General features: G+C 34.7%; 1 protein-coding gene across 2 annotated transcripts in view; it reads right to left on the bottom strand.

Moving 5' to 3' along the window:
* CTNNA2 (catenin alpha 2) overlaps nt 1-12116 on the bottom strand; it is a 515720-nt gene that overhangs the window by 26607 nt on the left and 476997 nt on the right. For both annotated transcript variants that reach the window (XM_040591247.1, XM_040591257.1), the window contains exons 15-17: nt 9624-9805; nt 6789-6894; nt 3622-3756 (exon numbers count right to left, since the gene is read on the bottom strand). In XM_040591247.1, coding sequence (XP_040447181.1) covers nt 3622-3756; nt 6789-6894; nt 9624-9805 — 423 coding nt within the window. The remainder of the gene's footprint in view (nt 1-3621; nt 3757-6788; nt 6895-9623; nt 9806-12116) is intronic.

Raw genomic sequence — 12116 nt, 5'->3', positions numbered from 1 at the left:
AGAGCAAAATATATGTAAATGATATTTACTTCACTGAGAGTAGCATATGCTCAGCACCTCAGAGGATTCATTCCAATACAATAGTGCAACTGATTATGAAGTAAACATACATTACATTAAATAAACTAAGGCAAGAGAGAAAGAAAATTATTTTGAAGTGCTTATAGTCTGTGATTTTTGTAAAGAAAGTTGTTTATTCTTAGAAAAGAGTTAGAAATTGAATATTCAAATTTAAAATTACAGAAACATCTATTTGTTTATGGACCATCATCAAAAACACTATTATTAGGAAAAAGGGTATTATCTACATGGATTAGAAATTAAAAAAATATTTTCCATTTTTAAAATATTAATTCTTTTTTTTGCTTTTATCTAACTTTCCCCTCACTCCTTTTCTTTACTTTCTTCCCTGTAATATTCTTCAAGTTTACAAGGCTCCACACTGAAGAACAGGTATCATATAGTTTTTCTCTATTTTAGTTTTCAAAACTCAACTGGAATCAGGAATTGATTTTCGCTTTGCAACATAAAGGACTGAATTAACAGATAATCTAAATTGGCTTTGCTCCATTGATATTAATAAAGTTACGCTGATTAATGCTAACTCTCAATTGCCAGATCTTACTTATCTGGTGAAAATAATTTTGCTATCTGCATGCAGGGAATTTGATGGGAAAGATCAAAAGAGAGAAAGAGCTGGGGGGAAAGGAATGGAAGAAAGAAAGGGAAAAATAACAGTGAGTGCTTTACTGAAATAATTTACACTTCAGGAGTGTGACATTTGCTTACTTTTTGATCTGTTTTCCTGTTTGCAGCAAAGTCAATGATGCCAAAAAAGAATCCCTTCATATGCTATGCTAGTATCATATCACTCTATAGAGTAAAAAGCAAACAAGATCAGCTTTACGCTTATTTTCAGAGATAAACCATACTGAACTACTGATTCTTGTGGGGAAAAAAGAAATAGAACTTCCACCAAAGGATATATAGCTCATTATATGTTATGTACACAGTATTTTTGAAGTTGTTGCAACACATTTTTCTCTAACAGAACTGTAAGAACTGTAGGGTTCCTTTCATCTGTCTTTTAGGTTTTAATTGGTTTTATGTCTCTTTCCTTTTTACATAAACATACATATGCCCACACATAGATTCATACATACATATGCATACATTTCATTTATAAATATTATTAATATTCTTGATAATGCAAAAATTCAAGCAGAGACTGTACTCCCCATAATAGTTCTGAATCATAATTCACATTTTGGGTCAATCTTAGCTATACTGTGTTTCTTTGTAAACACAGTAGTAAATTACAACATTGTAATAATCATCCGGGCACTTGATATTTGCATCAAAACACTTAAATATAGTGCAGTCACATAAACTTACTTCTGTAGTCATAGGTTGGGAAGTTTGATTTCTGGGTTTCTATTGTCTTTCTAACATTGTACTGTATGCAAGTTGCCAAATAATGGTATTTCATTTTAATGTAAATAAAATACTGTTTATTTGTAATTGGCTATCCAAGAGAAAATGAAGAAGAATATGGAAGCAGAAGCAGCAAGTAGACAAGCAGATGTAGATGTGCACTTGGATATCAGATCTCTGGATAGCAAAGGAGCATACAGTACCCAGCACCTTGAAGACAAACAGCTTGGAAAATGCTACTAGGGAAGCACTGTACTGTGTGTTATACCACATAACAAGATAATGCTCTCAAAAAGGGATGCGCAGGAGTTCAACTCTCTATACCACCTCCTGTTCAGAGCAACAGCAGAAGAAGAAAGCTCGGCAATCTTAAAATTTTCTGTATGTCAGCACTACTGAGTCTTTGGAACAGACCCAAATAATTTCTGTGGTTGAAGCTAGTTTTTCTTTATCTGCAACTGACTGTAAAACCCAACCAAACAGAAACACAATGGTGGTGAATCCTGGAAAGCAGCAGATGCTAACAATGCCAGACTGGAAATGATGAAGTCAAGCGGTTCGGCCACTTAAATTTTACAACGGATGGTGATGTTCCAGTAACGAATAGATGCTAGAGATTCACAATGGCTTATTCAGCATCCACATACACTGAATAAAGAGACTTGGAAAAGAAACACACACAACCACAAAAGCCAAGCTGGTAGAAGCACTGGTTTGGGTAATTGTTATAGATAGATGAATATGACAACTCAATGGGTATGAAAAGCTGGACCCAGATGGCAGTAGGTAAGAAAAGATCATAGCATTTACTATGAAGCATAGCTGTCAGCGATACAAGGACAGATCACTCCATTAATATCAGGAAAATGGAAGAGGATCTTTTCATTGCTGTGGGAAGATCAAGGTATTAAAATTACATACGTACATACGTCAAGAAGTGAAGACCAATTGCAGGACAGACACAGGAACATTTAAGCAGCTCCTTTTAGGATTGCATATATGACTTCAGATTGTTTGATCCAAGAAAGCCTGGCAAATGGTTAAGACCTTCTATAGTGCTTTGCAAAAAATCAAAATGTTGTGTAGTTGAGAACTTTTGCTCTGACTTCTGACATGTTTGAGGAAGGCCAGTGATTTCACTGGGGAATGTTATGGATGAAATGAAGGGCACACGTTAGCTGTCCTAGGAATCTTCGTACTTGATTGGGCTTAAACAATGAAAGGGTGCTTTTTCAAAACTGCATGTGAAAACAATCTTTCAAGTATCAAAGTTTCAAGTGTCTTGGGTCTCACAAATCACCATCATTTTAAAAATACACTCAGGAGAGTGAAACATATTATACATTTACATACATGTGGCCTGTATTTGAGTAAGAAGATATCAAAGGTGTCATGGGGCTAATACTAGGGTGATCAGTTAAAAGAACAAAACAAGATAGTCATGAAGAGCAGCAATTGCTACTGCCTGGTTCTAGTAATCTCCCAGAGACACAGAGTCCAATGTTAGGAGAAGAAAGGAAAAAATACTTTAAAAATGTAGAAAATTCATAGGTTATAATATTACTGCTACTGCACATACCTGTCTTTATTTCTAAAAAAGATTGTGCGTAAAAGGTTTGTAGTGTTCATTGAAAATAACTGAGATAACTGGATGGGAATTAGAGTATAAAATCATTGTGCTTGCCAATAGTATTTGAAAACAGCACGTGCATCAAAACTTAAAATATTTTGCTGGCCTTCCAGAGTTTTTGCTAAACCTAGTGTGCATTGGAACCTGAGTGAATGAAATCCCATTAGTCATCACCATCTTAACAATATGCACTTCATATAGAGCTGGCATCTGCACAGAGGAAGGAAATTACCAGTACTAACAAAGGAAAGAAGATTTATAATGAGCAAATATACAAAAGCTCCAAATAATTATAATATTCCCAGCTTAGCAATGACTTTCTAGGCTATGAAATTGCTTTTCTTTTGGAAGAATGAAGACTTTACAAGGTTAGTATAAACAAAGGGTAATTGGAAAATCAAATTGCTCTATGCATGTTATTGTAAGGTCTGGAATAATGGCGATAACATTTTAAAAAACTTGCTTATGAATCACTGTATTTTTGTTTTGTACATTATTGCCATCAAAAATTCTCCCTTTGAAGAGACATAAATGGCTAAATACAAATACCAGCTTACCCCTGATACAATAAGTTCTCCTCCCAGGTTCTGAACTTCTGCCTTCACTTTGCTGCAGATATTGAGTTGGTGGCAGTAGAGGGCAATGCGCTGCAGGTAAGCTAGCAGATCCTGTTTGCAGGCTGAGTCCGGGCACTACAGACAAAAGAAATATTTGTTTAGATGCAGCAGAGTTTATATGATTACACAGAAGTAATCAGAAGAAATAGTGGCAATGTGTTTGTGTTGGGTGGATCCATTTCATTTCGTCTTTACATGAGACGATGAAATGTGAAAACTCAAACTCTACCTTTCATTCAACTCAAGACTTACAAATTGTAACCTGAAGATGCCTTATATCTTTTTGAAAAAAGAAGAAACCTCTCTATCAGCCACTAATGAAAGACAATGAAAATCGTATGATTGCTATGTTTGTGAGGGAGTTTCACTTATGCTATCAGTTTGTACAGAACAGAAGAATCTATTGAGCAGCCAAAAGACCAAGTCTGACCTGAAACTCCAAGTTGTCTTCTAGGTGAAGATACAACATGGACCAGTTAAAGCCCAGATAAACCCAGTTCTGACTGATTACATCCACTCTAATGCCAACTCTTGGCTGTCTTGCCAGCTTCCCTGGCATTTGTGCAGACCTTCAGAGGACACAGCTCTGCTTCAGACTTGGCAGAAGCCAAGCCCCTTACTGACACACCAAGGACCAGAGAGGCAGAGGTGAGGCTGCTTGGGTTTGGTATTGACAGATTTGGCAAACTTATTGCTAATGCATAAATACCTTAATCTGTGCCAGAAGAAAATTATTTTCTAAAGTGTGACGTATTACAGAGTTTCTCAGCAGATGACATCAGTATGGCAGCCCTTCCCAAGCACATAATGAGATTAGCTGGTCTTTCTGCATGTCTAAGGGATATCTCTTCATACTAGATGGAAAGCTATATACAGTCTTGCACTATTTTGGATGCTGGGTGTCTCAATTGTGCTTTGATACAAATTACATTAGGTGAAATATGGTAGACTCACTGAAAGTTTTATAATCAAAATAACTAGAAAAGGCCCAGGTACAATTTATTCATAGCCTTTGTGACTCTTAATAGAAACTGCATCATCCCCCACAATAACAACAGCAGGATAAACAACACTCTTGTATTTAATATTCAAAGCCTTGCCTCAGGAGAACAGACCTCAGTAATTCACTGTGATGAAACACTGCTGAAAGGGTCCATTGCTAACAGCCTGTCTCCAGTAAATTACTCTTTGGGGCTACCCAGCAAAGTGTGACTGACAATGTTCTTTGAATGTATAGCTTAAGAAACAAAGATTCCACGCTATGTCTTTTTAGCATCTTACAGAGTTTATGCTCAATTTTCGTAAAGCATTATCAGAACACTTAAACAAAACCTGATACAATTGAACACACGAGTCAACAGCATCACGGCCTCTGACCTGAGATGACTGCTCTAGCCCCAACAGCTAATGCTGGCAAAGGATATGTTTGTGGTGAAGTAGTTGCATATACTGTCATCTATAACCCTGAAAGCAGTTTGCTTTTTTTCTCTCCTTTTAAAACTAACAGTAAACAAAGCTGGAGGTTCATTGTGGCTGTTAGGCTTAATCTGCTCTATACTTATGGCAATGCTATAATGCCTCTGTTTCTCAGACAGTTGCCACATTGTTCGGGCGTGAATCCCTAAGACATCTCCCTACTGGTGACAATTTAATACAGAAATACTTACTTTGCTTTTGAAGTCTATGAACTGAAAGAAATGAACTTTAAAGCAATACTTCTAGAGAGCTGACAAGGCTTTAAATACAAGTACCTTGGAGCAAATGAAAACTTAAGATCTGTCTCATTGGAACAGTAATTATAAATGCAACTGTCCATAAAGAGTTTAAATTACATACACGTCTCCAAAGTTCTGTAAAATATCATTAAAGTGCAAACATTAAAACAAACACTTCATTCTCGTTGTGATTTTACTGTTTATTATTAAAGTGTACATGGTACAGTCTTCTGAAATTTAAAATGTAACTCAAGCCAATGCATTCTAAGCATAGTAAGTCTCTGTCTTCCTTTCTTTAAAATATTCCACCTCTGCAAATACTGTAGACTAGGAATTTCATCAGCTGACAGATGGATTTCTTCTTTCTTATGCTAAAATGAACAGATGCTACATCTGAAGGATTGGAATGGGTTAACTACAGGAAAAATGCCTGCTGATAATGAAGAAAACCTAAACCCAAAATTTCTGAGTTTATAGGAAAATGGGCAGCTTCAGGTTTCTTGCCACTCTGGCCCCTATTCCCTGGCAGGATGTGTTACGCTTTTACATGCTTACTTGAATAACAAAAAACAAACAAACAAAAAAAAGTATTTATTTTGAAGAGAAAGACTAGAGGCAGGGAAGTTATCAATATCCACTTCCACCAAAATTTCTCCTGATGAGATTGAAAGGAAAATAACTATAGGAAGTTTACAAGGGAAAAAATAGTCAAATCTACTTTGCCTCAATCTACAATTAGCTACCTAGAACCTGGTTTCAAAATTTGGTTCTTGACTTCTAATATGATGCTTCCTCTTGCTCTCCCAATGGATAGATAACTCAATTTGAAAGAAAAGAGCTGAATATAGCAAGCTTATTTTTCCAGTTATGATATGAATTTGGTAATGGGATTGAGGACACAGACCCTTAGAACATGGAGCATGGAGCTGTAAGGTGAAAGCACAATACCTTCATGCAAAGCATTAGAAAGGGAGCCAGGGAAACTTGAAAAAGAAAAGTGCTATATTAAGGGGAAATTGCTGGAAGACCAAGGTGAAAAGAATATAAGGATTTCTAAGCATATGGCAAGGGTAAGAGAGCATCCAAGTCTCTACTGCTTTCATGGCAGGAAATACATCAGTCTAATTCTAATACAATCACCTGGGTCCAAAATTGAGGCTGTGGAACAATTCAAGCATTTCTGAGGTTTAGAGAGACTCATCTATGACCTTCCTGCACTGCAAACCCCAAGCTGATTGGTACAGAAGCAGCAACTTATATTCAATGGGTAGATCAGTAACCAGGCAGTGATTTTCAACAGGTAATTTTTTGACTAGTAAAGATAATATTTTCCTGCAAAAGACAACTCATTGATAGAGGTTACATCATATCTCTGCTCATTTTTGTGCTTACCTGATCAGCTACTGCCCGTGCCAATTTGTCCATCCTCGATCCTGCTTCTGCAATCTTCTTGGCCGCATTAATGACATCTGATGTGTTCTTCAGGGGACCTTTACCTCTGTGAAATACAATACAATTATGCACAATCTAAATAAATCATGAAAGGCAACAGTTTTAGTGACCCTGTTTAGTGTTTGATTTTAAAATAGAAATAAGAATGGCTTCTTAATTTATTACAATTTCATCTTTAACTACTTTACAGTCCAGCTTGATTAAGAAATCGGTCTGCTATATTTCCTCTCTCTTACCAAATGCCTCACTAGCAATTTAGTTTGATGTGCCTTCAATCACATGATCAATACTTAAAAGTATATGCATTTTTAAGTGCTCATTAAGCCAACATTCTTTCTGGAATACATAACTATTTCAAAATTATGTTATTCCCAAACCAATGCTATAGGTTAAGCCTGTCATGTCTGGAGCAAGAATGTCACATTTTAGAAAACATTTTTTGTAGATTTTTGTCAGAAAACAAAGATACATGAAGCATAATCCTTATGTTACACTTCAATGTTACACTTAAAACATGTATAATTAAAGATTGATCTTTCATTATACTTTTAAGATGATGCACAAAATTCTGATTTTAGTCATTAAAATTACCAAAATGTATATAGACAAAGAGTAGTTATTGCAGACTTTTCTGAGTTTTCTTCAGATTCAGAACTTTAATCCTGTTAGTAATAATAAATTTGCTACTGCTCCTGAGAATCCTCAGTTGGGAGATTAATTTCCTTTTTTGAGGGGGGTGGTGGTGGTGGTGTTTGTTTGTTTTGTTTTGTTGGTTTTTTAAATATATTATGTGGAGAAACATAACTTCAGACAAGACTGATGGAAAATCATAATATGAACTAAGGGGTTTTTTAAAACTAAAACTGAAGGCTTTTTTTCTAAGCACAACATAGTATTATTTTTGCATTTTTTTCATCTATAATGCCAAGAGTAACATACTGAACCCTATTTCCATTTTATAAATTCTTTCCGTACTTTCATTTCCACCTTAAACAGATATTGGAAAACAAAAAGTATCCCACTTTTGTTGAACTTAAATTGTAGGAAAAATCTTTCAGAATGACCTCGTATGATTATACATGAATTATATCAGCAGATCTGACTGTCACAAACTTGATGCATTTGCAAAATTATTATATTTTAATACTGCTGAGGTTACAGTCAACCAAGAAGGTGTGAAAGGCTTTGTTCTGTTTTAATGAAATATATTAAACAAGTTTTTATTGAATATGATGTAGATGGAGGTGCACTTTGATTTTTATTTTTTTAATTTACTTCAAATGTGACAGTAGTTTTGTTTCTCATTGTCATATCAGTTCTGTTCTTTTGATGGTAGAAAAAGTAATTACAAAACTTTCAATTTGACGTTCAATGTACCAAAGGTTGTCCAGGAGGTTGCAGAAAGTGTTCATATTCTGGGCTGTTGCTTTAGAACATTATTTTTTCCTTCAATGAAATGATGACACTATTTGGACAGCTTTTAACTCTGTGTTTGAGCAGAAGGATCAGAGACCCAAATACAATACAAATAGGAAAGTAATTAAGTTTACTCTAAAATATCACCTTCAGAGACAGTTCTACACTGTCATTTGGTATACAGGAGTGGCAATTCTACTACAAAAATAATTGTTGCAAAAGCACAAATAGAGAGAAAACTGAAAGAATAGGTACTTGCAAACAAGTATGTCTAGTAAGATAGTAAAGTAAGCAGACTTTCCCTATGCATAATCAAATGTTAAATGGATAAAAATGTGCGCTGTTGCAATTAACTAATTTTGCGAGTGCAGAGTAAAGTTCATTGCAAATTAATGCATAGCCTCCTATCTATTAAGCTATCTATTAATCTATAAGGTATGTGTGAACCCTATATTACCAATGGAGAGACTGTCTCCTCTGAAATGGTTTAAAGGCTCCAGATACAAGGAATGTGATTAGCCAGAGATTAAGAAACCTATCTGAGCATCTCAGAGAGATGAATAAATGGATGTCTTATTTTAATTCTGAAGAAAAACATGAAGATTTTTGTCCAGTTTTGTCTAATCACATTTTGACAAATACCATTTAAACTTTTGAACTCCTATTAAAAATAAACACTGAAAATCCTTTTATTTATGATGGTGATCTGTAATTCAAATAATATTATAAAATGTTCTCCTTGGTGTGATTAACAATACGACCATGTTTAAACGAAATTCTGTTTATATTATATCATTAATGAATGGCCTTTTGATGCTTTGCAATGAGGAAAGAACAAGAAACAAATAGAAAAAAGAAATGAAAGAAAAAAAAAATCATTACTGACAAGCTCCAATAAAGTATAGATCAAAACAGTTTCATTTGGGATTTTTCTGGAAAGATGTTCAGTGTTCAAAATGATATAAATAGTTTTGCCATTATTTTTGATTGACACAAATTGTGTTGAAATGTTGAAAGTTCAGGGAGGCATATGCATTTAGATGGGTACTAAGCAAAATGTCATTTGAGTGTCTCTAAGGTCACAGAATATCTTTGCTGCTGAAATTCAAGATGATCTGCAAATAAAACAGATTTGCAAATAGAACAAAAACTTAATGTGATTAATCCCATTTGGAGAAACATCCAGAGAAATCATGTGTAAGAAAACTGTACAACCCACCCTGTTATGTATGATGTGAGTTACCTGTCTTTGCAAGCCCTAAAACACAGCACATCATCTCAACAGGCTATACATTACAACAAAAAGGAAAGGTGTGGGATGTCTGAAGAAGTCCTCAGCACAGGTTATTTTTTCCTTACCTAGTAAAGTCTGTCATTTCCATCATAATCATGCACATCTGCTTTGCCAACACAATGATGTCATTACCACTGTCATCCCACTTAGCCACCTCTGCATCCAGTTTGCTCTTTTCTTGGTGGAATATCTCTACCTGCTCAGCAATCTTAGCCTTTTCCTCCTGGGGAAGCTGAGCCATGATAGCCTGGAGAAAAAATGGGAGAAGTTGAGCATGAAAAAAAGGAAGCTAGAAGCTATATATTTCCAGTGTTCCAAATGGCACACCTGACTTCTAGTTTCTTTTTATGGGAGTTGAAGATGCCAAGCAAAATCCCACAGACATTTGATTTCTGTTAGGACAGGTTAAAACAAATTCAAAGGATGTTTATAGCTCTTCTTATGCCTTCAAAAATTTTAAAATTATACATGTGATGCCGTGGTATACAGATTATTCACCAGTTGATGCAGTAAGATTAAAGAAAATTCCTGTTAAATCTTAACTTTTAGGAAGAACAAAATTAATGACATCTATGGGAAAAGGTAGACTGAATTGCCGCATCTCCCCCACACTCATTCTCTGTCAGAAACAGAGGTTTTCTGCTTAACCCAACAGTAAGATAAGCTATGACATGCAAGATAATACATTTGAAGTGAATTGTAATGAATGTAACTTTCAACAATATTTAGTGGCTTAATTGTCTCTTAGAGGATATGCAAAAAGGCACTACACAGGTTGATACTAATCAGCCTTGACATTAACAACAAAGTTCCCTGCCCTCCACAAAAAAAAGAAAACTCTACAAAATTATAATAATTACTTTTGAAGATCAAACGGACGCTTCCAATACTGATTTCCGAGTTGAGCTATTATTTGTCTTTAGGGGGTTCTGAAGACCACATTATGCATTTAATGGGGTGTGACACATATTTAAGTGTCATTACATTTTTTCTTGTTTATGCCACTTTCAATCAGATGAAGTCTTTCTCCACATATTCTTAAAATGCTCTTGGCTTTTAAAAATTCATAATTGACCTTTTCCAAAAGTGAAATTAAAAAAGGTTATAAACAGTAGATCAGAAAATGAGAAATTTGCAAGTTAATCAAATTAAAATTCAACACATGAGTTTTAATTAGGCCTTATCAATGTAACTCAGCAGTTTCAAATGTTGGTATATTAGTCTTTCTACAGAAAAACGCAGTGTAAGTCAAGCTAATAAATAAACATATAAAATACACACAAAACACTAGAACAGATGAATTAATTGAAATTAAGGGAATATGATAAGAGTAATAAAATTTGGAAAGCCGTTATGTATGTCTTACATGTGGTTTCTTTCTGTAGGCAGCTTTAGCTGCTCACTCTTTAAACCAGTATGCAGTGTTTTAACATTTCTATTCCAGCTGCTGATGTGCTTTCAAAGAAGCTATATCCTATAGCAAATGCAGCTTATATATTCGTTTTATTTCTATTGAAGACCAATACAAGTATTTCTACTGAAACACTAATAGCTTTATGAAGTAAGCATATTAAACTAATCCATTACATTTGACAAATAAAAATCCAGCTTTCCTATAGAAAAGGTTCAAATACGATACTATTATGCTTAGCAGACTCATTTCAATGAGTCACTCAAGACTGTGGACAGGGTGGCTTCTGCTTAGCATGTTTTCATTTCAGGTTTTTGTAATTTGTTGCTTCCTGTACATATTGCATTCTATGTTATTATGGAACAGGACTGTCTTTATAATATATTATGTTTATACCGTGTATAGCTGATCGAAGCAGAAGGTTTTAAGTGCAAAAGTGATAACAGCAATAAATGTAATAGAATTTAAGACTTGTAAGTCCCTAGGTAAACTAGATTCTTAGTAAAAATATTACTGCAGTCTTTACTTTGTTTTCAGATCAAAAAAGGATAATATGCTACTCAATCCTAGACATAACCAAAAGAAAAGAAAAGACGACTGTGAAATAATTGTATTGTATCTCAACACTTTTATAGCTAAGACTTGCTGTCAATTCTTTGAATATAACAAACAGGACTTTATGCTCTTTAAAATATAAAAAGATTTATTTATATATATATAAAGATAAAAGATAGTCAACTGCATCCAGAACATCATTCTGTCATCATTGTCAGTGTAAGGTATAGTTCTGAAATTTGCCTGACTGCAGGGTTTTCAATGCCAGTTCCTGGTTACCCAGCTCTATGGGATGAGAACCTACAACCCATCTGCTCTTCATGTAGGTGATAGTGATACATATGAAATGTCCTTTATATGCAAGTACAAAATTATTTTGCCCTTGGGATTTAGTGGTAGAAACCCACCTTTTCTGATACATGGTATGGTTTATTTACTAACTGTATTCAAGATTCAGGGAAATTAATTTAAGACAAAAAGAAACCTCTGCCCATTCCACTGAATCTATGTGTCACATTCCTCCGATAACTCTAAGTAAGCTTCATTTAGGTTTCCATTACTCTACTGTTTCTTTTCAGGATATAAAATGTTT

This window comes from Falco naumanni, chromosome 1 (assembly GCF_017639655.2).
Source record: "Falco naumanni isolate bFalNau1 chromosome 1, bFalNau1.pat, whole genome shotgun sequence".
Classification (NCBI taxonomy): domain Eukaryota; kingdom Metazoa; phylum Chordata; class Aves; order Falconiformes; family Falconidae; genus Falco; species Falco naumanni.
This window is presented reverse-complemented; position numbering and strand designations above follow the sequence as displayed.